The sequence below is a fragment of the Octodon degus genome, unplaced genomic scaffold (assembly GCF_000260255.1).
Source record: "Octodon degus isolate 3935 unplaced genomic scaffold, OctDeg1.0 scaffold00153, whole genome shotgun sequence".
Classification (NCBI taxonomy): Eukaryota; Metazoa; Chordata; class Mammalia; order Rodentia; family Octodontidae; genus Octodon; species Octodon degus.
The window spans coordinates 1,657,644-1,682,701 of NW_004524729.1; the positions used below are offsets into that span (position 1 = coordinate 1,657,644).

The window sequence follows — 25,058 nt, forward strand, 5'->3', positions numbered from 1 at the left end:
CTCTGGGAACCCCATGGCTGTCTCTGGACCCAAGGAGAAGCCCACCGGGGCTCAGATCTAGGGCCCTCCATCTTGGTGGGGGATGTACCCCCAGGTTCCCCGATTCCTTCCTGGACTGGGCTGGGGGCCAGGACATGGTCTTCATTGCCCCGCTGCAACCCTGTAACCCCACCTTGACCAAGACCTCAGGCTAAGCCTGGGAACCCTCAATGAGAGGCCTTCCAGCCCTGAGCCGCTAGCGAGGGCAACCTGAGGGCAAGTGCTTAGCGTCAGTACCTGCCTGGGGGATGCATGACCCTCTTGCTCCCTCCTGTGGCCCCATCTCCCACCCACCACTGCCATGAGGGCTGCAACAGTCATATGGACTTGTTCATACTACAGTGTGAGTGACTGACATGTTTCTGGCTGCCTTATTTGAAGGGGACACTCGCTCTACTTGGAGCTTCAGGGAGAAGAGGTCAGGAGCCTGAGTCAGCAAGCTATGGCAGAATTGGAGGACAGGGGGTCCACACCACTGGAGGAGGCCATCTGCCCCTGTGTCCCTGCCCTGTTCTCCCCAGCAGCCTCCCCCATCATCCTGTAAGGCTTCTCTGAGGTTCCCATGGCAGCAGCTCCGGTGGGTGGAGGGAGGAGGGAAGGGTGGGGAAGCCGGCAGCTGTGTGCAGATGCGGCCCAGCAGGAGGGAGCCCACGCCACCAGCGCTGGAGACAGGCTCACCCTGCTAGCTGCATGGTATGGCTGCCCCTGCCTGGGAAGGGCATCACCCCCATCACTGTGCCCGGGGGCCACCATGCGGGGTCCTGGGGCACCGGCCCCCCCAGCTGTGGTGTTCCTGATGCCAGGCCTTTGCCCAAGCTTGGCAGGGACTCCTTGTCCTATGTGCATCTCAGACCGGCCAACACTGCCTCCAGGAAGCCCTCCTGGATGCCCAGTGTATGCCCAGCCCTTCTTTGGGGTCCTCAGAACACATGGAAGGCTGTTTGCCCTGCAGGGCCATCTGCCCTGGAGATGCTCCCACAGCTGCCCCAGAGCGAGGGCTTGTGATAAGGCTCCCGGGAGGTCAGGTTCTCTGCATGCGGCCGATGGGGACATTGGCCGCCACCACGCCCACCTCAGGAGCTGTTGCCCCACTTTACAGAGTGGAAATGAGAACCAGAGACTACCGAGTTGGCAGTGCCAGGGCTGGGACTCAGACCGAAACCCCCCAGAATTCCAGGGAAATGTCCAGATCAAACCTAGGGCAGATGAAAGCCAAGCGCAGTGGTGCCCCTGGGCTCCCTGCCCTCGCAAGGCTGAGGCAGGCGGGGTATCTCGAGCACACAGCAAGACCTCAAAAACATAAAAAAGCCAACCAAGCCCAGGACAGATGTCCAGTGAGGAGGTCCAGCAGCCCGGTAGGGCTTCTTTCCCCGCTCACCTCCACCAGGAGCTGAGGACAGGCCAGCTTCCCCCACTGGGCCTCCAGCACAGCATGGGCAGCTGGGCTTCTGTGCATGCACACGATGTGCCCTGCCAGGCCCTGCAGCAGCGCTGCCTGCACCCCACCTCCTGCCCCTGCAGGACCCTCACCAGGCCCCACCCCCTCAGGAGAGGCTACCCCTGGCACCCAGCTTTGCATCACCAGCTGGGAAGACCCAGATCTGCTAAGATTTCTAGTTGAACTAAAAACACGCAGCTTGGGAATGCGCTCTGCCCAGAGGCCGTCTCTGCCAGGCGTGCTGTCGGCAGTGGGAGATAAAAGCCAGGCTGGCGCGGGGCAGAGCCACAGCGGCGAGGCGCCGGGTATTCTGGGAGATGGACTGGGTCAGATTCTCCGGGTGTTTCCTAAGCGATAAACAAAACCTTCCCCAGGCAGTGACTGTGTGGGGCGTCTCCCTGGAGCAAGTGCAGCTGTGGTTGGGGCGGGGGATGGAAGTTCCATGCTGTCTAGGTCCATGTCACTATCGCTGTCCCCACTGCATGCTGCAGGGTGCAGGAGGAAAGTTCTAGGCCCCCAGGTCAGAGAGCTGGGTTGCAGAATGGACCCAGTGCTGGCTGGAGCGGAGGGGAAGGGGCAGGTGGTAACCATGGTGACGGGGGTGGGTCAGGAAGTCAGAGCCCAGTGGACCCACATCCTGGCTTGCTCAGCGCTCTCTGTGACTGGTCCTGGGGCTTACGCTCAGACACGAGGAGGCTTAGCCATCGGCTGCCCTCGCAGGCCCTCGGAGCAGGGTTCTTCTGTCTTCACAGACTTCTACCTGCCCTCCCCACCAATGTCACTGATACCCTAAGGCACCCCCAGAGGCTGGGCTGGCCCGGGATGGCACCGACTGATCCCCTCCAGCTCTTTCCCTCCTGACCTTGGGGTCCCTGTCTGACCCTGAAGCTGGTGTCCAGTGCCTGGCAGAGGACCCAGGGTGTATGTAGGCCCCTCCTCAGGGCCTTCCCAGGCTCCCTGCATGGCTGGAAGTGGACATCAGCCTTGGCGGCGGGCTGGGCCGTGCTGCCTCCTGCCCCTCTGCCGCCGTCTCTCTGCCAGGAAGCCAGAACCAAAACAAACCATTCTGTTCCTCTGGAAAAACACAAATAAATAAGGCATCAGCGCTCCGTTTCTGTCACCACCGCCTCCGGCTGATTCACTGGCAAGGATGGGGCAGGGGCTGGTACCACTGTGCTCCAGGTGCCCCTCTGGGGTCACCATTGGCCTGGCCCCTCGGGATCCCCGCTGGCAGGCACCAAGCTGCCCAGGATGCAGGGACACCGGATCTGACACCAGCCCAGCCTCTGCCTGGCCCTTCTTGCCTCCTCCCAGAGCCATGGGGAGACAATGCCTCTTGGTGCCCAGATGGACCTGTCCCACTGCAAGGCCCAGGCCAAGGGCAGGACAGGGCCGAGCAGGTGCCCTGCCTGGTCTGCTCCCACTCACAGGCCCAGCCACACCAGCTAGGGACCGCCCGCACCCATGCCCCAGGCTGCTCCTGTCACCTGCTGCACCCTGCCTGGATGCCATACCTGGGACAGCTCCTGGGCTGAGCACTCCCTTCCCACAGCCCTGGGAAAGGCCTGTGCACCCTCCTGGGGTGGGGGGCACTGTCTCAGCCTCACTGCGTTACAGGGGACCCTGCCTCTGGCACCCTTCCATCTGGGCCATGCACCCTGAGAATGCATTTGGGGTCCTTCCCCCCAGAGGCACAGCAGCCCAGTGACAGGGAAGGTGAAGTCCTGGAGCTGGTGCCCCAAATCCTGAGCGCACATGGGGGTGGGCTACAGGATGACAAGGGACGGACAGAACCTTGCTAGGGCAGCTCTCAGCCCGGGTGACTGTGCTCCTTGGCACGATCAGGAGATACTGTGGTTGTCCCACTGTGGGGCAGGGAGCAGGGTTTCCTGCAGATCCTGGTGGGGACCAGGGCTGCTGCCTCACCTCCACAGTGCACAGGGACCCCAAGGCCAGCAGGGGCCTTGCCGGTCCCCACCTAGATCCACCTCCATGGCAGATGCCCCGTGACAACTCTGGCAATTTTCTAGACCCTCCCAGTGTAACCCCCACCCCACGCTGGAACCTTATCCCACGGTGCCTCAGCACTCTTGCCTCAGCTTCCCTGCCTGTGAAGCAGCCTGGACTTGGGGTGGCACTGCCCTGGAGGGTGGGGTTCCAAGCCCCTCCTTGAGGCCAAGGAACAAAGCCTCACGCTTAAGCACTGATCACCACATTTCCCGCTGGTCCCCCGGGTTCCCCAGGGCTGGGCCTCAGTTGCAGCCTGGGTTCCAAGCCTGCCATGAGGGATGCGGCTTGCTGAGCGACTTCACACCCGAAATTATTCCGAGGCTGAGCAGATGGCAAGATATTCAGGGGAAACTCCATAGCGGGAGGGCGAGTGGGGGGAGGGGGAGCTCGGGCCACAGCCAAGGAGCCTGCGTCTCCTGCCCGACCCATGGGGCGAGGGGCACCTTCCCCAGAGGCAGCAGCACAGCCCACCCAGCACCAGTCAGCGGGCTCTGGGCTTTGAGCTACAGCTCCCAGCAGCACCAGAGTCCTGCAGCAGCCCCTGAAGAAGCCCCCCTTTCAGGCCCATTTCTCCTACCACAGCTAGGAAACACAGCCAGCCCAGCATCAGCCTCCTGATCCCTGGGAAAGCCTGGGAAGCACGGGTTAAAATCAGGAGCAAAGAAAGAGGCCTAGCCAGGCAAGTCTACAATGCAGTTGGACAAGGAAACCAAGTGTGGGCGTGGGGCGAAGGACAAACCGATCCGGTCAGAAGCCAACGAGGATGCACCGGGAAGGGCTGCCCCAAGATCTCAAAAGCGGTCTGGAGGGAATGGCACTATAGAGGGCCCTGGCTTTTGTCATCTGCATAGCAGGCAAGGGAGGGCCCAGGACAAAACCAAGGGACAAACGTGGAGAGGACAGTGGCAGCCACAGACAGCCCCGAGCTGCTGTGAAGGACCACTGGGCCCCCGGGCGGCAGGTCGTGTGAAGGACCACTGGGCCCCCGGGTGGCAGGTCGTGTGCCCGGGCGAGTAGCTAACATCAGGGCGAGCCACTTCTTGGGTCAGGCCCTGAATTCCGTGGAATCCCAGAAGGAAATATTAACTGGACTTCCCTGGATTGGGGTTAACCTGGGATTTTACTTGGGGAGGGAGGGGACTGCACGAGCGAATTCTGCCACCCGAGTGACAAAGAGACCGAGACTAAAACACACGCAAGTCACAGGCGTTACCGCGAGCATTCACAGAGCTGGACCCCGAGTGACCACATATGCAGGATCCCAGCGCCCCTGCCCTCAGCATCTGCGCCCCACGGTACGTGCTGGGCTTGGGTTCAAGACCAGCAGAGAGGTGGCCAAGGCACTGAATGATGAGGCGAAAACCTAAGAGTGGGTTCCACGCGCAAAACCAACGTCGGTGTTCACTTGCGGGGTAGCAAAGGTCAGCTTTTTGAAGACAAAACAAAGTGAAAATAAGTCTGGTATAAATGATAAACCAGAGATTTAGAGACGAACAATTTAAACAAAAGAAAGAGAGGAAGATGTGGGAGAATTTTTCAACAGCCTCAAATGGGAAAAGCTTTTCTCACATTGATGCAAATCCCAGAAATTGCAAAAGCACAAGTTTTGATGCACTGTGAGTGCCTAACGATTAGAACTAGGCACGGGGAGAAAGCACCCCCAAGTCAGTGGCGTGCTGAGAAAAAGCTCTTTTTTTTTTTTTTTTTTTCCTTTTGAGACAGGGAACAGGCTGGTCTTGAACTTGCCATGTAGCTGAGGGTAGCCTCAAACTCATGACGATTCTCCTGCCTCAGCCTCTCCAGTGCTGGGATTACAGGCGTATGCCATCACACCTGGCTACTCATTTCTTTCATATGTAAAGTTTTTATAAACAAATATATAAAGGATAAAAAGTGCAATAAAAAATGGTAAAAGACACAAGCAGCGAACTCACATAAGAAATGCAAACCGATCTCACCCATGTGAAGGTGGTCAGCTAAGCTCCTAGCAAACATGCTGCTTCCACCCCCGTGGCTGAGTGAGCGTCCTACCACTGTTCTTCGGCCTGCAAGCCCCTCTCCATGTTGTGGGCTCCTCGCTCAAGACCCCAAGCTTTCTGAGAACCTTGAGGAGATGGGCTGCCCCACGTGAGCCACCTCTGGCTTAACCTCAGGCAGTGCTTGTTGAATGGAGGATCCTGAGCCCTGCAGATTCCAGGCCTGCAAGCCTTCTGCATCCCTGGCCCTATTTATCCCCTGCCATGGCCCAGATGTACCCATTTTTCTGATGAGAAGACTGACGCCCAGAGACCCTGGTCACCTGAGACTCCACTGGGCTCCCGGCAGGCCCATCCTCCCAACGGTGACCCTGGGGCAGGGCAGCCCCCCTGCGCCTGCAGACCCCCACTCACTTGTGCACGTAGCCCTCAGAGCTGGCCGTGAGGTTCGCCTGCATGACCGCCTGGAACTCTGTCTCGTTGCAGCAGTACTTGAAGACCGAGCTGTTGTGCCGGCAGCACAGGATGAAGGTTTTGTTGTCTGAGAGCCGGGGGCAGTGGAAGCCGAAGTGGTAGCGGCCTTTGTGGTCGGTGTAGGGCTCACACACCCGGAAATGTGCAGACAGGCCTGCGAGACAGAACCACGGCTCAGCGGGGCCCCGTACCACCCCAGGACCCCCACAGCCTCCCAGGTAGCCAGGGACCCTCTCGGGGCACTTCGCAAATCACAGAGTGTAAGCTGATCCCCCTGCTCCCCGGTCCCCAGCCTGGGCCCAGACAAACTCAGGGAGGCTGCTGACAGGGACAGTGCTCAGTAACAGCCACCGCTGCTGCCCTCTGAACTCCAAACCTCCTCACTTGTAGGAAAGGGAAGATCCCATGAATGAATGCACGCAGTCACCAGAGGAGGGAGGACCCGGCACACGGTGGCCTCCCGGGTCCTAGGCGTGGCTTGGCTTCAGCTCTGTTCTGGGAGCCCTGCCCAGCAGCCCAACCCAGCGCCCTCCAGACCTCCAGAGGTGCCTGGCTGGAAACCACAAGCTTGGCTGGAGCACAAGGCCATGAGCAGGTACAGGGAGACCTGGCCCTGTGGGCCCCCTTGGAGTAGGGGGAACAAGGGAGTCTCTCTGGTTGGCTCTGGTCTGGAGAAGCAAAGGGTTTGGTCGATCCCCTTTGTAGCCTGAGACCCCAGTTAAGATTCAGAGGACAGCTGGGGTGGGGAGGGCTGGCTAGAGGAATCCCAGACCCTCACTAGCTGTGCTGTCTCAGGAAGTTCCTGCCCTGGCCTCAGTCTTCCCATCTGTAATGGGGTGGCTTGGCATCAGCAAGCATCCACCCACAGGGCTAAAGGGGAAGATGTGGATGAGATCGCTCTGCAGCCCCTGAACACCATGGCACCCGAGCCTCCCGCTGCCCCGGAGGCCCCACCTGCGCCCGCACCCCACAGCCTTCCTTACCTGCTGAGAAGAGCAGTGCGAGGAGCAGGGCGAGCGCGTTCCAGGACCGCTGCCCACAACTGGTCATCGTTTGGCCTGCATCGACCTGACCTGCCCAGCGCTGCCTGTCAACGAGACCCAGGGTGTGGGCTGCGGTGGGGACGGCAGGTGGGCGGGCTGGGCAGGGGGTACGGGCGGCTGGGGGGAGCGAGAGCAGAGCTGCCGTCTCATCTGTCTGATCTCTAGAAGCAGCGGCCTTCCCCACAGGTCACCCAACAGCCCCTGTGCGTTCATGGCTTAAGGACACCTCATCAAAGGCGGCGGGACGCAGGGGTGGGAATGAGCAGCGCTGCAGGCTGGAAAGCGAGGAGGAGGCCCGGGCCCTGCGTGCCCCAGCGGCTCCCTGCTGGGCCGGCAGTGAGCCTCACAGAGGCAGAGCCATCCCTGCCTGCGCCATCCAGCGTGCGCACTCACACGGGGACGCACACGCAAGCACACACGAGTGCTTTAGACGCTGCGGACTTGTGCAGATGCACCTGAGGAGTAGGACCCAGGACACCAGCAGGTACTGCACCCCAGAGAGCAGGGCACCACCGGGTGCTAGTGGATGCCTGCACACTGATGTTCACAGCAGAAGTATTCATAGGGCCCCAGGGGACACAGGCCAAGTGTTCCTGGATGGCCTGATGTGCCCACGGTGGCTGGAGTACTATTGAGCCTTCAACAGAAAGGAGACTCTGACCCATATACAGTACAGGTGCAGGCTGGGGACTCCACACCCAGCGAGACCCCCTAGTCACAGAGACGGGTTATACATGATTTGCTTATGAGTCTCAAGAGGAAGTGTCCAATTCAGAGACAAAAAGCAAGAAGGGATGGCAGGGTAGGGGGCTGCTCTGTTTCACCCCTCCTCTGATTCCCTGCCTCCTACAGCAGTTTGGTGACAACTGGACCAGGCCCTTTGCCCCTACCCCAGTCCAAGAGGTGACACAGGTGGCAGAGACGTGACCCCACACAGCACAGCTCAGTGAAAGGGACAGGAAGGACCATGTGCAGCCCAGGAAGGCCCCTCTGCTGGCTTGGGACTGTCCTGGGCCCTGGCTCCAGGCCTCTGGAGTCGCGCTGGGCCACTTGTCCTCCTGATCTCTCACACTAGCCAGGCAGAGCAGAGAGGCTGGGGTGTGGGTCCAGAAGCAGCCCCACACCCTGTGCCCACCATGAACTAAGCCAGAGCTGCCAGGCAGGAGGAGGGGCGCCCCCCATGACCCTGAGACTGGACACTCAGTAGCAGGGGCCTTTGTGGAACTTGTGAGGGTTGCCAAGCCTGAGGTCCCCTCTCCCCAGTGGTGAGCAGCTCCTTGCTGGAGTGGGGAGGGGGTGCTGGGCCCCACTCCCTCCTGCCCCACTGCTCCCAGCTCCCAGGGCTCCAAGCTGCTTAACTGCTCTGCACTCAGCCTCCCCCCCCCCGCCCCCTCCTTCTCCTACTCCTCGTCTTCCTCCTCCTCGGCCCCCCTGGGAGGATGAACGGAGATTACAGCTTTAAAGTGCTTAGCCTAGGATTTCACTCTGGGGAGACTTCAGCACAGGCCTGGGAAACACCCTGGGGGGCAGGGGCAGGGCTGAGGCCCTATCTGGGAAGCCAAAGCCTGTGAGACTCAGGTCCATATGCCTGGTCTTGGGGTCCCCGCAGGATGGGCTGCCCCACTTTTGCAGCTGGAGCCCCAGTCCTAGGACCGGGAGCTGACAGTGTGGAGGAGAGGCCCCTCTCATGGCCTCCCTCACTACCAAGTCAGGAGCACCTGGTTGATATTGGGGGACACCACCAAGCCCCAGGGTGCCCACCCTCATTCCTGGAGCCCAAGTCCATCAGCACTGGAGAAGGTGGTGCAGCACCACCTCCTCCAGGAAGCCTGCCCTCAGCTCACAGGCCAGGAGGTCCCAGGGACAAGAGACAGTGATTGTCCTGGGTTCCATTTCCTGGAAAACTGGGGAGCTGCCCAAGAAGGTAGCTGATGGCCTGAAAGCCAGAGAAGGCGCCACACGTGGGTGGAGGACAGGGCTTCCGCAGGCCCTTTCCTGCCTGGCCCAGCACTCAAGGCAGCAGGGACTGCTGCTCTGAGATCTGAGGGTTGTTTTTAAATACGGAGAAGGGGAGGAAGAGGGCAAGAGAACAGAGCTGGGAAAGAGGAAAGAAGCCCCATGGAGGACAAGCAGGACCCCTGGCTCCGCTGGGTGGGGACAAAGGGACAGTGGCAGGCAGTGGAGCAGGAAGGACACCCAGGATGCCCGGCCTCTGCCCTGGTGCTGGAAGTGGGGGGTGTCCTGCTGGGCACGGCCAAGGCACCCCCACCACTGGACCAGGTCGGGGGCGGGGCGTGGAGGGTGGACCCCAGAGAGGCCAAGTTCTGGCAACAGGTTTGTGACCCCTGCGATGGGGTGAGTCTCCCAGCTTGGGGCCCTCATGGCTGCCTCTCTGTGCCTCAGTCTCTCCCACTAAGTCAGCTCCTTTGTGAGCTGCGGCCCTTGGCTGTGCCCCACCTGCTGAGCTGCCCAAGTCCTTCTCCTGAGGCCCAGCTGGGCCCACTAGTGCCAGGGTTTGAAAACGCTGGCAACTCAGCAAGACCCTGTCTCAAAATAAAAACATTATGAAAGGGCTGAGGACATCACTCAGTGCAGAGGCCTTGGGCTCCATCTCCAGTAATGATACATACAGCGAGGCAGAGACAGAGATAGTCAGCGACAGACAGAGACACACAGACAGACAGAGACACAGAAGCTGTAGCTCAGAGAGGCTAAGAGGTCTGCCCAGGGCTGCGCTTTGAGGTCAAGCCCATTCAGCTCTGGACAGAGGCTCCCAGGGGCAGGGCAGTAGCACAGGCTCCAGGTCTCCCTGGCCGCCCCAAACATTGCTTGGGGCATCCACTTCTCCATCTGTGAAATGGGAGCAGCACCCCTACATGCAACGTGCTGAGAGCAGACTGAAAATACCACACAGGAACAACTGCTCCACCCCGCTGGCCGCTCAAGGGCCATGGCTTAGGTACCCAGTGTGCCCCCTGTGGGGTGAGGCATGTCCACACACCCGTCTCTGCAGGGCGTCCTCCCAGGCTTTGCTGAGTTTTTACTCTGTGCTGATGTCTCTCATCTTTGACAGCCAGGGAGCCGCTGCACTGCGGGCTGCACTGCGGGCTGGGGCTGAGCCGCCTCTAGGTCCTCCCATGCCCTGCAGGGAGCAGATGCTGGGTGCTGGCCGCTATGGGGCAGGGGCTCTCCTGCCACTCAGCCAAGCAGGGTGTGACAGCACACACCAGGCCTCCCAGCATTGAGCAGGCTGAGGCAGGAGGACTGCCGGGACTTGGAGGTCAGTCTGGGCTACATGGTGAGTTCAAGGTCAGCCTGGACTATACCTTGAGGCCCTGTCTCTGTCCCCTTCTGGCTGCGAGAAGGATGCTCTGCATAGTGCCTTGAGGCATGGGGACGAGTGTCAGAGGTGGGAGGGGCACGGGCCACCCGGCCCTGGGAAGGCTCCTCCTGCACGCTGCTCTCCCTGCCCAGAGCTCCTGTGTCACTGTCCCCAGGGATTACCAGGCCAGGAGATGAGGCCCAGGGTGGAAGGAGCCCCATCTCCAGCCTGTGGAAGGGGCATTCGTGGAGCCTCTGTCTCCCCGGGACAGCCAGAGGTCACAGCCACAGACACACCATGTCATGGAGTGTGAGTAACCAGTGCCGGCTGCAGGAGGAAAGACAGGCGCGGATGCCATTTCCAGGTGGCCCCACACGTCTGTCCTCAGCCACCGGCCAGGAGGCCTGCAGTACCTCCTCACTGTTCCCCGGGGGAGAGGAGAAGCCAAAGCTCTAAGCCTCGGCTTCCCCACTGAACCAGGAGTGACACACTCAACCTCAAGGGTGTGGGGCAGTTATTCATTCATTAAACCCTTCCTTCGCTCGCCCAGCCACCTGTTCATCCCCCCGCCGAGCTGAGGCTGGCCTGACGCTCTACCCTAGCACGTATGAAGGCCCTGAGGCCAGGTTGAACGGGCGTGGAGGGGGTAGCTGGCACAAGGGTGACACCCACCACTCACAGGCACCCACAGGAGCCAGTGTAGCCGGCCCTGTATCCTCCCGTGCTCGGCCAAGCCTCTGCACTGGTGTCCTCACAGCAGCCTGGCAAGAAGCCCATTTTATAGATGAGCAAACCGAGGACCACACTGCTGAGGCTGTGGTCAGATCCCTGCCTCAGCCCTATCTTGGGGTCACGTGGGGGCAGTAGGCTCCCATGAGGCTTGTGGGAGGGCGCTGAGAGCAAGGAAACAGGGCCATCCTTGGCTGTCACCTTGTCCCCTGGAAGCATAGGGTCCCCTGCAGGTAGGCCACCCTGGCCAAACTGGGCAGGGTGTCTGCACCACCTAGACACTACCCAAGGCCTCTGGTCCCACAGACCCTTTGCCCCTACTCCTGGGCCCTCTCACCCGGCCCCTTCCATACTGTTCCCTGGCCTTTCCTCTGTGCAGCCTGGGTGGCAGCCGGGCCCTAAGGGAGGCCACATTCCTCCTGGAAGCCTGCCCGCCTGGGCTGGGCCAGAGAGAAACCTCCTTTTTTATCCTCCCCAGCACATAGTGCAAGGGCCAAGGGCCCTTATCCAGCCTGGTCCAGGTAGTAGGCAGCAGTTTGAAGGGAGGACATATGATGAGAAGCCAGGGGCAGTGGCAACCTGGTGGGGTGGCAGAGAAAGGAGCTCACCGAGCCCTGACAGTCAGGAGGTGCTGTAATGGTGATCCCCAATTTCCAGGTGAGGCACTGAGGTTAAGTACTTGCCTGGCTGGTTTCTGGCAGAGCGGGGAGGCAAGACAGGGTGACTGGAAGTGGACCCCGAGGATGACAGAGAGTAGGGAGGCATCCCACAGGGGATCAAGGGCCAAAGGAAGAGGAGGTCATGTGGCCGGGTCAGCCTGCAACCGACTAGCCTCCCAACTCAATCAGGAGGACCCCACTCACTGGACAGCAGGGCATCCCACACACAGCTGGGGAGGGACATCTGCAGGAGCTAGACAGGCCAGCGGATGGCATGCTCAGGCATGTGCACAAGGTGACACCCCTTCTCCACTGAGCAAAGGCCCTAGTGTCCTGAAAGCCCCAGGACCTACAGTGGTCACAGTGAGATGGCGGCCAGACACATGGCTGCTGGACACACAGGCCCGCGTCACAGCAAGGGGCTTTGCGGCAGCATGAAGCGAGGGCGGCTTCAGGTCCCCAGGGTCAGTTCAGGCCCACACACTTGCTGTACACATCTCCTTGGCAAGAAGGCATGGAGCTGCGGCGCTCAGCACGTGAGGTCTGGGGTTGCGCCCAGTGCCCTGGCCCAGGGGCGGCTTCCAGACTCCTGCTGTGTCACTGACAGCAACAACTCAACAAGGGCAGCTCGCCACAGGCCATGATGGGTGAGGACAGAGCGCCAGGGAGCGGCAGGCCCGGCCCTGGCCCACAGGCTAGCGAGGAAAATATCAAGTTAGTGCTGAAAAATATCCAGAAGTAAAAGTAATGACGACCCCTGGCACAGAATTCCCCAAACTCCCAGGAAGTGCATTCCTGGGCCGGGCTAAGACTTTCTGATCCCAGCAAGGGTGGATTCACAGGCTCCTTCTGATGAGATCCTGGACATCCTGTTCCTTTGGGGAATTCCTGGTCCTAAACACGCTGCCTCGGATTCCCTGTCCATGAGTTGGGGAGTGAAGTCACTAACTGTGCTCCTAGCCCCAAGTTCTGATCTGACCTGGGGACCCCAACTCACATGACTTAGGCTCAAAATCCCAAGGCCCCTGTTCACCCAGCCCCACCTGGCTGCCTGGGTCAAGCCTGGCCCTGGGAGGCTCAGCTGTCCCCTACAGAGAAGGCTGCCTGCCCTCAGCCACCAGGTCTGGGGTAAGATGTCAGAATACAACTGCCAAATACCACCTTACTACCTCCTTAATTCAACCCTGGAGTCCTTTCTTAGCCACAGAGACCTGGGTGGGACTCCATCCTAGTCCTCTAGGATCTCACACCCTGGAACTGGGAAGGGGGAGGAGCTGATACCTAGGCAGATGCTAACAGCTGGACTCCTGCTCTACAGATGTTAGGGGGAGGGAGACTCCCACTGGCCCCCCACTAGGTCATTTTGTGAGCTGCCTACAGGATGCTATTTCTAACGACCCTGGGCCACAATCCAAATTCAGAGGAGACCAGGTGTGTTAACTGGGATGTGGGAACGCCCACTCTTGGAAGACACCTGGGTCCAGGACACAGTGCACAGCAATGACAACCCTAAGCTGACCAGTCTGGGGCCTTTCGGCAAGGGAGTGACCTCTCTAAGCCTTGCTTTTCCCAAGTGTCTATGGGGATGGTCCCCACACAGGAGCATGGGGCAGGAGTGTTCCCAAGCCAACCTGTCCTCTTTCTATACTGACAACTCAGCTGTTCTGTCACAGGGGCAGAAAGCTGACCAGCACCCAGAGTAGCTGCACGCAACTGAGGACACCAGGGGTGACCAACCAGGGTGCAGGGCCAGTGGTCCTGTACCCCACCAGGGAGCAGCTGGGAAAGACAGGACCCAGACCCCACACCCAGTGGTCCATGGTGGGACAGAAGACACAGGGTTGCTCATTTTTCCTGGCTGCTCAGGGGACTCCAATGCCCACTGCAGCTCAAGCACCACTGGGTGGAACAGAGCTAGGAACTTTTTGTGCAAAGGCCCAGGGAGTAGATTCCACAGCTTGGCTCTGCTGGCCACTGTATCTGTTCCACCACAGACAGGAAGGGCTGAATGGGCAACGCTGTTCCAATAAAACTTTATTAACACAAACAGGCGGGCCCCTTTACAACCCCCAGCGCTATAGCCCGAGTCTAGTCCCCAGGTTAGCAGCCCTGTGCTTCCCAGGATCTGGATGGAGCTGCAGGCTCTCGGGTGGCAGGGGAGGGGTGCCAAGCTTGCAAGAACCGAGTCACCAGCGCGGCTAATTGGCCACAGCTGCTGCTCCAACCCGAAGCTTGTCAGCTGTGATTAAGGGAAGTTGCCTTCAGGCCAATCAACTTCAAAATTATGCTAAGAGAGCCGCAGCGGAGACCACAGGGTTTGTGCAGAGCGGCTCCCCCACCCCGACAGGCACTGCGATCCTGGCCTGGACACCCTGTCCACTCACCTGCTCCAGTCCCCTCGGTCCGGCTCCATTTCCAGGCTAATGAGTCTCCCACCCACACATTCGGCCAGAGGAGGCGGCTGGGAGACTGGGGACACTGCGGCCACCGCCACCGGTGCAGGCTTGCTGGGACAGGCTACTGGCCTCAAGTGTCCATCTCCCGCTGATGGCAGGGACCTAGGTGGTGCACAGCCTGGAGGACTCCCCGGTGGCCATGAGGAAAGCAGGTGGCAGAGGTGGCTCTGCTGTCCCGCAGCTCCCCCCAGCCCAGGCCGGGCCCAATCTCAGCCTTGCTGGGACCCTTGCTGGACTCCTCAGGTGCCCAGGCCTGTGGTCCCCATCTTGAGGGGCCACCACCTCCCCTGGCCTTGGCCCTGGTACCGTCTTCTCCCAGCCAGTCCCCAGCTCCAGCTCCAGCTCCAGCTGTGGAGGTCAGAGCCATCACCCCTGAGAACATACCGCCGCCCCGGGCCCAGCCCTCAGGGACTTCAGGAACCGAGCCCCATCACCCGTGTCCTCTGAAGGCCACCGCGAGGCCCCACCCGTGACAGCAGCCTCCCTGCAGCTTGCAGAGTACAAGTCCCTCCTAACAGGAGGAAATCGCTGAATTCTCCAGCCCAGGTTGACATCCGAGTAAACAGCTTTCTGGAGGTCTAATTAGCGCGCCGCTTTGGAGGAACGCTGGCTAGAAAACTTCTGGGAGCTGGAGAGGTAACATCAAAACGCATTTACGGAGGAGCTTTGTCGGCAGAAAACCCAAGGAGAACTGGGGCGGCGGGGGCGGAATTCCCAGGGGATGAGAGGCGGTGGCACAGGCGGTCCAGGCCACTGCCACAGAGGACAGAAGGTGCTGCCTGACCTGGGGACACAGCGGCCCCAGACCCACGACTCAGCCTCTCTGTGCCCTTGCCCCTAGGAATTGTACCAGCTTGGCTTTACTGGAGGGCAGGTGAGGATGGGCGAGACCCCGAGTGAATCCCAGAGAGCGCTGTGTGACCCGCAGGGCAACTCGCACTGCCCAGACAGCTTCAGAGCCACATAGCCGGAGTGCATGGTCGCGGGTGCCACTGCTTGGGGTCCTGCGGGGGGGCTCCCTTCATGCTCAGGTACTGGAGGCCCCCAGAACCCCTCATGCTGTTGTGACCCCTGCTGTGGGACACACGGGGCTGGAGCTCACTGCAGCAGAACTCAAGCACGAGTTAAACCACATGTGAGTGTAACCACACTCTGCTCAGGACCAGAAGGCAAGGCTGGCTCCTGACCACCTACTATGTGCTTGGCCCCTACTATACTGGGTGTTTTACAAACTTAACTCTATCAGTTTTCTTATTTTGTTTCCCTGGACTTTTTCTTTTTTGAGAAAGACTCACTCTAGCCTAGGCTGGCCTCTGACCCACAGGGGTCCTCCTGCCTCAGCCTCCTGAGCGCCGAGATTATGTGTGTGCCACTTCAGTACCAAGTGCACCTTAGGCTTGGACCCACGTGGGTCTGGTTTCCAAGTCAAGGTTCTTTCTGGGCTCTGGGGATGGAAGGATGGGAGAAGAAAGCTAATGCTTTTAAGTGGAGGTAGGGATACTGGGAAGCAGTCACCCCCCTTCCAGGGGTACCAACTCCCGGAAACACCAGCTCCCCACAGCCCAGAAGCCAGCCCTTTGGGAGTGATGCAGACCTGGTGGACTCTGCCTGGGCCCCACCTGCTTCACACCCGCTCCCACCCTGGCCCCACCCGCCCTGAATGTATAATTTTAGAACAATCAGCATTTGGCTCAAGTCCCAAAGAGAGAAGCTTGGGAGCTAGGAGTGGGAGGAGCCTGCCGCTGGGAAGCAGGGGTCACAGGCTGGGGACTCTCCAGTGGAGGAGCCTGGGCTGCTCCCTGGGATGGTGACAGATCATGTCCTAGAGACAGACCATGGGGCGGGAACAGTTAGTTCACCCAGACCTGTTTCCTTTCTTCCTCCCTCGCTTCCATTCGCCATTCAAGCAAGAAACTTTTACTGAACACCTACTATGTGCCTGTTGCCTGGAACCTGGCAACACCTGAGGGTGCCAGACAGACGCTCAGCCTGCATGCGCAGGGCTCTGGGCTGGGGTGCAGGAGGCCCCAGCACGTAGCTCTGGCAAGTGTGGACCCCTGAGGCTTCAGGGGGCCGGGATCCCCAGCTGGGAGCTGTGTGGAGGGCGTGGGTGGCATAGGCAGGAAGGGAGCAGGTGGGTAGAGGGGGTGAGAGGCCCGGGCCGGGCCTGGACGTCTGCAAATAAAACTCCAGCTCAGCCCTCTTCCCGACTGCGCAGAGACAGAAAATAGCTTTCACACTGTATTTGCTGATGTTTGTCACTCTACTGCTTCTAAATCGATCCCGAACAGATTGTCCGACTATTTGGATTTCAGGAGAGAAGTCTGCTAATCTTTCGCTCCTCCTGCCCAGAGTCCTGCCTGGCCTCTCCTCCCTGGGGCCTCCCTCCGTGGCCAGGCTCCAGCTGGATGGCCAAGCCATCCTGGGCTCATGTGCCCCTGGGCCTGGGGGCCAGCAGGTGACGGGAGCAGCTGCACTCCTCAGGGGCACTTCTGTCCTGGAACACTAGCACCCACGACACAGCAGCATTCTCCCAGCTGCCCACAGCAGCAAGGGCAACCAGGTGTCATCTCAGGCTAAGACTGAGGCCGCCCGGAGGGCCTGATGCGCCCTGAGACCTGCTGGTGAGCTGATTAGCAGTGACCGCCCCACGTGTACCCTGAGTTCTGATGGGTTGATTAGCAATGCCTGCCCTGGGTAAACCGAGTCCTGTGGGGGACTGATTCATAATGTCTGCCATGGGTATATTATGAGCCCTGCTAGGGTGAGTTGATTAGCAATGTCTGCCCTATGTGTACCCTGAGTGCTACTGATGGGTTGATTAGCGATGTCTGCCCTGGATACCACAGTGATGAATGTTGGCATTCACATTACACATTTGTGGGGTCCTGCCCCTAGCTCAGTTCTTTAAGTGGCTGCTTCAACAAAGCAGGCAGGCTCAGGTTGCTGTGGTTCAATCCCCACAACTCAAGCCAGCCAAACCTGCCCAGAAGGCGTTCGGAGCAAAAAAAAATCCACATTACACATTTGTCACCTGGATCTACAGAGCAGAAGTCAAACTCTGTAACTTGTCTGAATGCTCAGGAATCAGACTTCTTCAGCCTTGGATTCTGCTCGGCTCTTCACAGATGCCATGGGATGGCCACCCTGATCCGTGGATGTTTCCTAAAAGCATTCCTGAGGCCCCGTAACCACAGCTCCTCTGCCTCCATCACCCCTGCGTCCCCTCCCTCATTAGCAAGGACCAACTCACCTCCCTGGGTGCCACCCCATCCTGGCAGCCCTCCAGGCTCTCACACTCCCGGGCAGAACCCCACTTCCCAGCCTCTGTTATCCCAACACCTGCAACACAATCAGGCACTGGGACAAGCAGGTGACTACACTCATCTGTCCAGAGACCATGAGCCAGGCCTCGTGTTGTCTCAGAAGCAAAGGATCTCCGGCTACACTCTGCACAGGTAGCTCGCCCATGCTGGCCCGACACCTATCCCTGTAGAGGGGGTCACAGGTGGCACAGGAAGCCGGGAAGGTGGGATCCTGGGCAATTCCTCACTGGCTCCTACCGCCATGTCTCGTACCCCAGGAGGAGGAGTTAACACAGCCATAATCGAGGAGAGGGAAGGCCAGCCCACCACCCAGCAGGGGCCCTGCATGAGCCCCCACCAACCTACCAGATGTGTAGAGGGAGGGCCCGCTGGGACTCTCTACCAAGTGGCAGAGAGGAGAAAGGCACAGGAAGCCCTGCAGAGGTCAGGGTGGCTGTAGGACCACAGGCCCGCCGCCTGCTGTGAACACTCGGCCTTCCCTGGGACAAGGAAGAGCAGCCGGTGGCCTCAGCTCTGTGCTGAGCATCTTTGCCCTCTGCTGGGCTGAGCTGCAGGAAAGGCACCTGACCCTGCTCGTGGCTGCAGGACAAAGCCAGGTGGCATTGGCCATTTGGCAAGGAGGGGCAGGTCTCCCGGCCAGTCTGGGGCTTTGGGGGCCCTGGGCAGGGCCCCTCCCCTTCCTGGGCTGGCCTATGCCTGCTCTAGGCTGAAGTTACACCCACTCTCTCCCCTGGCCCTGGCCCTCCGATCCCTCCACCGCTCCCTACTGTAAGGCCGCATGCACTCCTTGCTGTCCACCCCACAGCACCAAATGCCTCAGCTGACTCAGTTTACCTCTACACACTACAAACTCCCTGCTGCCATGTCTCTTGCAGCTCGCTGTGGCTCTGAGGAAGGCGGAAGTGGGTGCTGGCCCTTCCTGAGGCAGGAATAACAGGCTTAACACAGCCAGGAACCCCTCCGTGCTAAGGGGCAGCAGCCATAGGCTGCACTGGGCTCTGTTCAGCCCAGGACTAAACCCTCAGGAACACCAGGCAGCCTGAGGCCCCCAGGCTCCAGCTAGCTCCAGTCAACCAACATTTGTGGAGAGAGGAAAGATCACATCTGGCTCTGAGGCATGACTCCTTGTGCCTGCACAGGGGAGCCTATGTCCTAGTACCTGGGCCTCTTCCTGAGCTGCCCTGCTCCTAGATTTTGGCATTTCCTGTCATCCAGGCCTCTATCCACCCATCCATTTAGCCATCTACCTATCCATCCAGCTATTCATCCATCCACCCACTCACCAATCCATTGATTCACCTATTTACCCATCCACTCATCCACCCATCCTTTGATTCACCCATCTATATACTGATCCATCCATCCACCCACCCACCCACTCATTGTTCACCAATCCATCCATCCATCATTCCATCCATCCATCCATCCATCCATCCATCCATCCATCCATCCAATCCACCCATCCATCCACTCACCCATCTACCCACCAATCCATCCATCCACCCACCCATCACTCCACCCATACACCCACCAATCCATCTATCCATCTATCCACCCATCCATCCAGCAATCCATCCATCCATCCACCCACCAATCCATCCACCCACCAATCCATCCACCCATCCATCCATCCATCCATCCATCCATCCATCCATCCATCCATCCATCCGCCTCCTTCATTCCCAGCAGAACTGTCAAAGCCAGCCAGGCCTTGCCAGGTGCTGGCTGCGGAGGCCCAGCAGCCTCCCCCTTCAGGCTGGAGAAGACCTCTTTCCCTGAGTCTCCATGGACTTTTGGCTTTGGTAGGGGTGGTGAGGGCACTGAAGACAGGACTAGTTACTGAACACCAACTCTGCAGCAGGCTCAACCCCTGCGCTAGCACATCCCTTACACTGACTCATTTAAGGCTTGTAAGACAGTGTGAGGTAGACAATGTCCCATTGTTGAGAAAACTGAGGCCCAGAGAGGCAATGTAACCAGCTCAAGGTCACACAGCCAGTCGGAGGAGAGGGTAGGACTCACTCTGTGGCACTAGCGGGAGACGCACCAGCATCATCCATGTCCCTGAACAGGGCGTCCAAATGGTCGCATCCGTACCTCCCAGCCTCCCAACCACCTGTGCAAGTTCTTATTATTTCATCATTATCCACCTATTTTAGAAATGAAGACGCAGGAGCCGAGTGAAATGCACAGCCCAGCACTAGCTGCCAGTAAGATGTGGCACTGGATCGGAGCCCCAGCCCCTGAGCGGGCTGCTGCCTCCCAGTTGCCATGGCACCGGGAGGCGCCACCTGTCCCAGGCGCCTGGCCAACTCCTCACGTTCCTTCTGCAACCCAGGCAGACAGAGAGCCTGGCTCTGGGGGCCCAGGCAGGGAGGGGCAGGATGTGGCTCAGGCATGGCCACTTCGTGGAAGGGCTGGATAGTGACGCATGGCAGTGACAAAGTGAGGACACCAAGAGTCAGCGTGGGCCTGAATGCTTGTTGGTGCCCTCCGCCCTCTACACAGATCCTTCCTCTTTGGTTCTTGGGCTAACTCCGGGCAGCGAGGACATCACAGTTCTGGGATCACAGCTTGCACCCAAGTCCCAGGGCAGGGCCACCAGGGGCTGACCTGTCTGTGGCCTTCCAGGGCTCCCGCCCTGAAGGCAGCCCAGTAGCTCCAGCAGCTTGCTTCAGGCTTAGTGAATGTTCACGGCCCGCCCTGCTAGGGAAGGGCCAGTCTGCAGGCGAGACAAGCTTTCTGGGCTGCGCTTTTCCACTGAATCTTCACGATGCCCGCACTATGGCTCCCTGCAGGTGCCCTCAGACCCGAAGCTGTAAAAACCCACCCTGGGCTCTGCCTCCTTAGGGAACTGGGCCTCCAGTAGGATGGATAACAACGGATGGGAAGGTCTTTGCAAAATGCAAGGTCAGGATGCACTTTAACAGAGAAAACTTCATCCTAAAATCTGAAAGTGTCTCTGGGAAGCCATGCGCATGGATGAGACTCCATTCAAACCCGCCTCAGGCAGCCCCTCTTCCTGAGATTCCCTACCCCTTATGCCTGGCACAATCCTACACACCCTTCAAGACCCAAGCTGAAGTGACACTCCAGGAAGCCCTCCCTGTCCCCTCAGCAGCCTTCTTTGGTTCTCTGACTCCCAAAGCTCAGCAGGGAAGGGCCCTGCTCCAAATTCTCTCCCTTGTCCACCCCCTAGGCCCGGCACCCTCTCCCGGCACAATGGGCAGAAGGAGTGAGAGGTACACTCATTTTGGCTTAAAAATCCCGCTGTGCACAAGAGGCCACAGATGAGGGAAAGAAGCCCCAAGCGAAACCCGATCACCCTGGCTGCCCTAGCATGCCTGGGAGCCTCTGAGGAAATTCCTGCCCTGGCTGATTGAAGGAATCTGCCTTTATTTTTAATTTATGGCAATGTCTAAGAAAACAGCACTTTATTTTGAGCCCCTTGAGCGAAGAGGTGCCTGGGAATCTGATGCAGGAGGCAAACTTTCCCAGCCCAATCTCACCGTGCAAATCACTCATGTGCGGGTAGCCGGCATCCCTCCCCCTCCACGGGCACCTCTCTGAGGTTTGCCAGGGAAGGATAATCAGATTATGTCGCCCGGGTTTCGAAGAGCAGGGTTTGTCTCATTTTCCAGGCAAGTGTGAACAGAAATTTTTTTCCTTCCAGGGTTCTGTTAAGAGCTTACAGAACTTAATTCAGCGTTAAATAGGTATAATTTGGGAAACTCATGCATTATTTCTTAATTTCTTGAAGGCACATCTGTGCACATCTGCTGAGGCAGGTCGGGCGCGGCCAGATGGGGGCTCCGGCAGTGTGCACACCGCGCGGGGCCCGAGGGTGCACCGCAGGCCGCAGGGACACCCTGGAGAGCCAGGCTAGACAACCTGATGCCGAAAGTGGCTCCTTAAAAGGGTGCAGGGTGCCTCAGGGCTTTGGGGTTTCACTACTCAAGGAGTCTGGACACCCCCAGCCCAGGCCTCAGAGGCCAAAGGACGATGCTGACCGTGTGTGCCGGACACCCCTAGCCCTCGAGGACACTCAAGTCACTGTGTGACTGTCTCAGTGTTCCTGTCCCCACATGGGGATGAGGATGAGTGTGGGGTCTTCCCCAGCAGTGCCCCCCTCCTCTGCAGTACAGACTCAAGGAGCTGCTGCCCGGGCTTGGTCTGCACCCCACCCTCTTCTAAGCTAGGGACAGTGAGGCTTCCAGGGGCTTGTGGGCACTTTGGGGCACCACCAGAAAAACCTGGCCTAGAGTGAGGCGGGCATCAGGGTGCCCAGGGCAGGCCCTGAGCCGGATCCTCCAAGCTGGCCATAGCTGGAGACAGGGGACAAGTGGGGACAGTGCAACCTGGACATGCAGAGCCCCTGCTAGAGAGTGAGCCCTGCGCAGCCAGCCCTAAGCAGGTCCTCAGCCCTGGCCACACCCAGGCAGGGCACTGCAGGGGACAGATCAGGCAGCCATGGGACCTCTCCCTGAGTCATGGAAGGGGACACAGGAAAGGGCAGAGGAAGAAGTGTGCCGGGGGAGGAGAGAGCAGGAAGAGACAGGGCCACCCCTGCCACCAGTACCTACAGAACAGGGTCTGTCATGGCCCCAGGGAGGCGTGGCCCAGGGCGGGCCAGGCACCGCGCTCGCTGGCACTGACTGGGCTCAGGTGCTCAGGGGCCCACTGTTCCTGGGCTTCAGAGCAGGAACTTCAGTTGCTTCTAAAAAGAGTATCTGGGAAGCCGCCCTGGAGAGCCAGAGAGAGCGCAGGGCTCCCCCTAAGAGCACTGAGGCTCGCCCCTGTGCGGGCCAGCCAGGGAGCAGCCAAGGCAGAGTTACCACAGGTAAGGAGGCAATATCCAAGCCAATGGGACAGTGACCAGCAGTAAGGCCTCCAGCCGCTCCCGGCTGTGTGCCTACAGCCTGGTGACATCTGTGGTTGTGAGTGTGATCCCAGCCTCGAGGTTTGCTATTAACCTGTCTCTGAGCCCGGCTTTGCCTATGAACAGCAGGAGCGAGCAGGTCTGGCGGCTCACCGCCACAAGGCTGTGTCAGCACAGCCACCGTGGGCACAGACAGCTGAGGCAGCGGGACCTGTGTCACCTGCCACCTCCCTGCCAACAGCCCGGTGTCCTGGGAGGCCCTGTGTGTTCCCTGAAGTGTAGGGGCAGGAGGCAGGGACCAGGCATTCTCTGGTCCCAGTGACTGGCTCTGTTGCCCCTTGGCCGGGGCCCACCAAGCCCAAAGCTGCTCTCCCTCTTCCCACCTCTGAGCCCTTGGTCAGGCTTGGGCTGGGGTGGGTTTCTTTGCTCCTGCCACACCATCCCCTTGCCCAGTCCCCAGGACCAGGCGAGGACAGTGCCCTGCAGCCTATCTGCAGCGGTGCTCAGAAAAGTCTGTGGTCCACAGCCCATCGTCCCTCAGCAGCCTCCCCAATACAGTCCCCCCTGCAGCCCACGGGGCAGTCGCTCTGGTGTGTGTTCCCCCGGCACCTGTCCCCAGGCTCTGCAAGCAGGCCTGGACATGCTGAACCCACTAGCTTGTCACTGGCCACTTGCTTCCTGGTCTGCTTCCTCTGGGACCATGGTGGGTGGCCTTGCCAAGACAGGGAGCCGCTAAGGAGGGCAGTGTGGGGACAGACGGGTGACAGGTGATGTGGGCACCGCTCCTGGTGGCATCCCAGCCATTTGCTGACGCTGAAAGATCTGATTCCACTCTTCCTGTCCTCCAAAGTCCAGGCCAGGAGGCTGGAGACTGGGGTGAGGCTATCGGTCACACACATACATGCACGCAGACACGCACTGGCACATGCATGTCCGGGCAAACTGCTCCCCTCACCCTTAGTCGACCAAGATGTCCTACACCTCCCTGATGCCACAGATAGACCAGCGAACATGACATTGAAACTCCTGTGCTGCTTTTAGCTTGAGCCACAGGGGGCAGGGGTAGGGGGCTGCAGAACTTCTAGCCAGGACAGACACTCAGCGAATGGCTATCAGCGCAGGAAGTGTCAGCCCTAAGTCACAGGGCCAGGGAAGGCAGAGGGACCTGCGTGGACACAGGGGACCAAAGGTTACAGTGATTCTCAGTGACATTTCCAATCCACTCCCACAGTGTACCAGAGGCAGGCTGTTCCAAAGGTCCCCGGGGAACACAATGGGACACTCAGGTTCTGGAGCAGGAACAAAGGGCAAGGGGGGAGGAGCTGCCCATCAGGGTGTAACGGAACTTGCCAGCCCACCTCTCAGTCAATCACTGCCCAGGGTGACCCTCAAGGCCCATCACTGAGCGCAGCTAGCTTACACGAGGGGGGGGGCAGGTCCTCCGTTCCCAGGCCAGGAAACCACGGCCAGCAGCCTGCATCTGGCAGCACTCGCCCAGGCAACTTACAGGGTTTTGTCTCTGACCTCACTGCAACCGCAAGAGTGATGGGAAAGGCCCCAGAGGGGCTCACAAATAAGAAAACAGAGGCTCAGAAGGGTCCAGAAGAGGGCTCAAGGTCACACAGAGGGAAGCCAGGGCTGGAGGCGCCTGGTATTCCCCGTGCAGGGCACTTTTCTGCCCTTCCCATCCGGGTCTGGCAGGAACAGTCACTAAGCCACGGGGACCTGGAGGCCCCGAGAGGCAGGCGGGAGAGACACAAACGCACACACATCTCCAATGGATTATATAACCCCCTCCCGAGGGGCTGCTCCAGGGGTGCAACCCAGGCAACCAAGGTGGCCTGGGGCGAGGGGCCCCAAGTCAGCCTGGCCCACCCACCAGCCGGCTTGGCTCTTTCCAAAGAGGTAACAGTTGGAAGCGCCAGGGCATGCTGGCTTTTCTTCCTTTTTTTTTTTTTTTTTTTCTTTCTTTCTCGCTGGCTAACAAATACTAATACCGATAATGTTAATAATGATAATTAGAATAAATATAACCTGAAGACGCTTGGGGTCTCGTTGCTATGACAACCATTGGTGATCACGGTGCTTCCCAGGCCCCCGCCACCGGGCCACCTAAGCCCCAGGCACCGGATCAATACTGCTTCGGCCCCGGGAGGTGGCAGCGGCTCCCGGGGTCCACGCGGCGGGCTAGGACCCAGGGGCGCACACTTGGGGGACCTTATCCAAGCCCCGAACCACCAAACAGCATCCCCACAGCTCTCTGGGTCTGCAGCGTTGCCCCTGCCCCAGCCCGGCGCGCACCCAGCAGCCGGCTTGCTGCGCTCCCGGACTAGGTCGGCGGACGGACATCGGTCCCAACCTTGGACACGGATTCCGGTCCCGGTCCCGGCCGCCGCGTCCCGGCGCGATGCGCCCCGAACTGTTTCTCGTACCCGGGCTCCTTCTAAAGGCTCAACAATCCCGACCTCGGCGCGGACCCCGATGCAGGGCAGCCGCTAGTCCGCAGGCTCTCACCCCCAGACTGCGCCCAGAGGTCCCGGGCCCTTCTCCAAAGCGTCCCGGAACCGGGTGCACCTTACGCGCCTCTCTCGCGCACCCACCTTCCCCACCCGCTCCGGCGCCCAGGGCCCGGCCCGGCACCGCAGACCCCGCCCCTCCGCGCGGACCCCCACTCGCGTGTCCGCAGCTCCGCCCCTGCCCCCAGCCC

General features: G+C 59.7%; 1 protein-coding gene across 2 annotated transcripts in view; it reads right to left on the reverse strand.

Annotated features, from left to right (window-relative positions):
• Positions 1-25,058, reverse strand: part of Shisal1 (shisa like 1) — a 95,584-nt gene that overhangs the window by 23,282 nt on the left and 47,244 nt on the right. For both annotated transcript variants that reach the window (XM_023702504.1, XM_023702505.1), the window contains exons 2-3: positions 6,921-7,024; positions 5,878-6,091 (exon numbers count right to left, since the gene is read on the reverse strand). In XM_023702504.1, coding sequence (XP_023558272.1) covers positions 5,878-6,091; positions 6,921-6,987 — 281 coding nt within the window. In that variant the 5' untranslated portion in view covers positions 6,988-7,024. The remainder of the gene's footprint in view (positions 1-5,877; positions 6,092-6,920; positions 7,025-25,058) is intronic.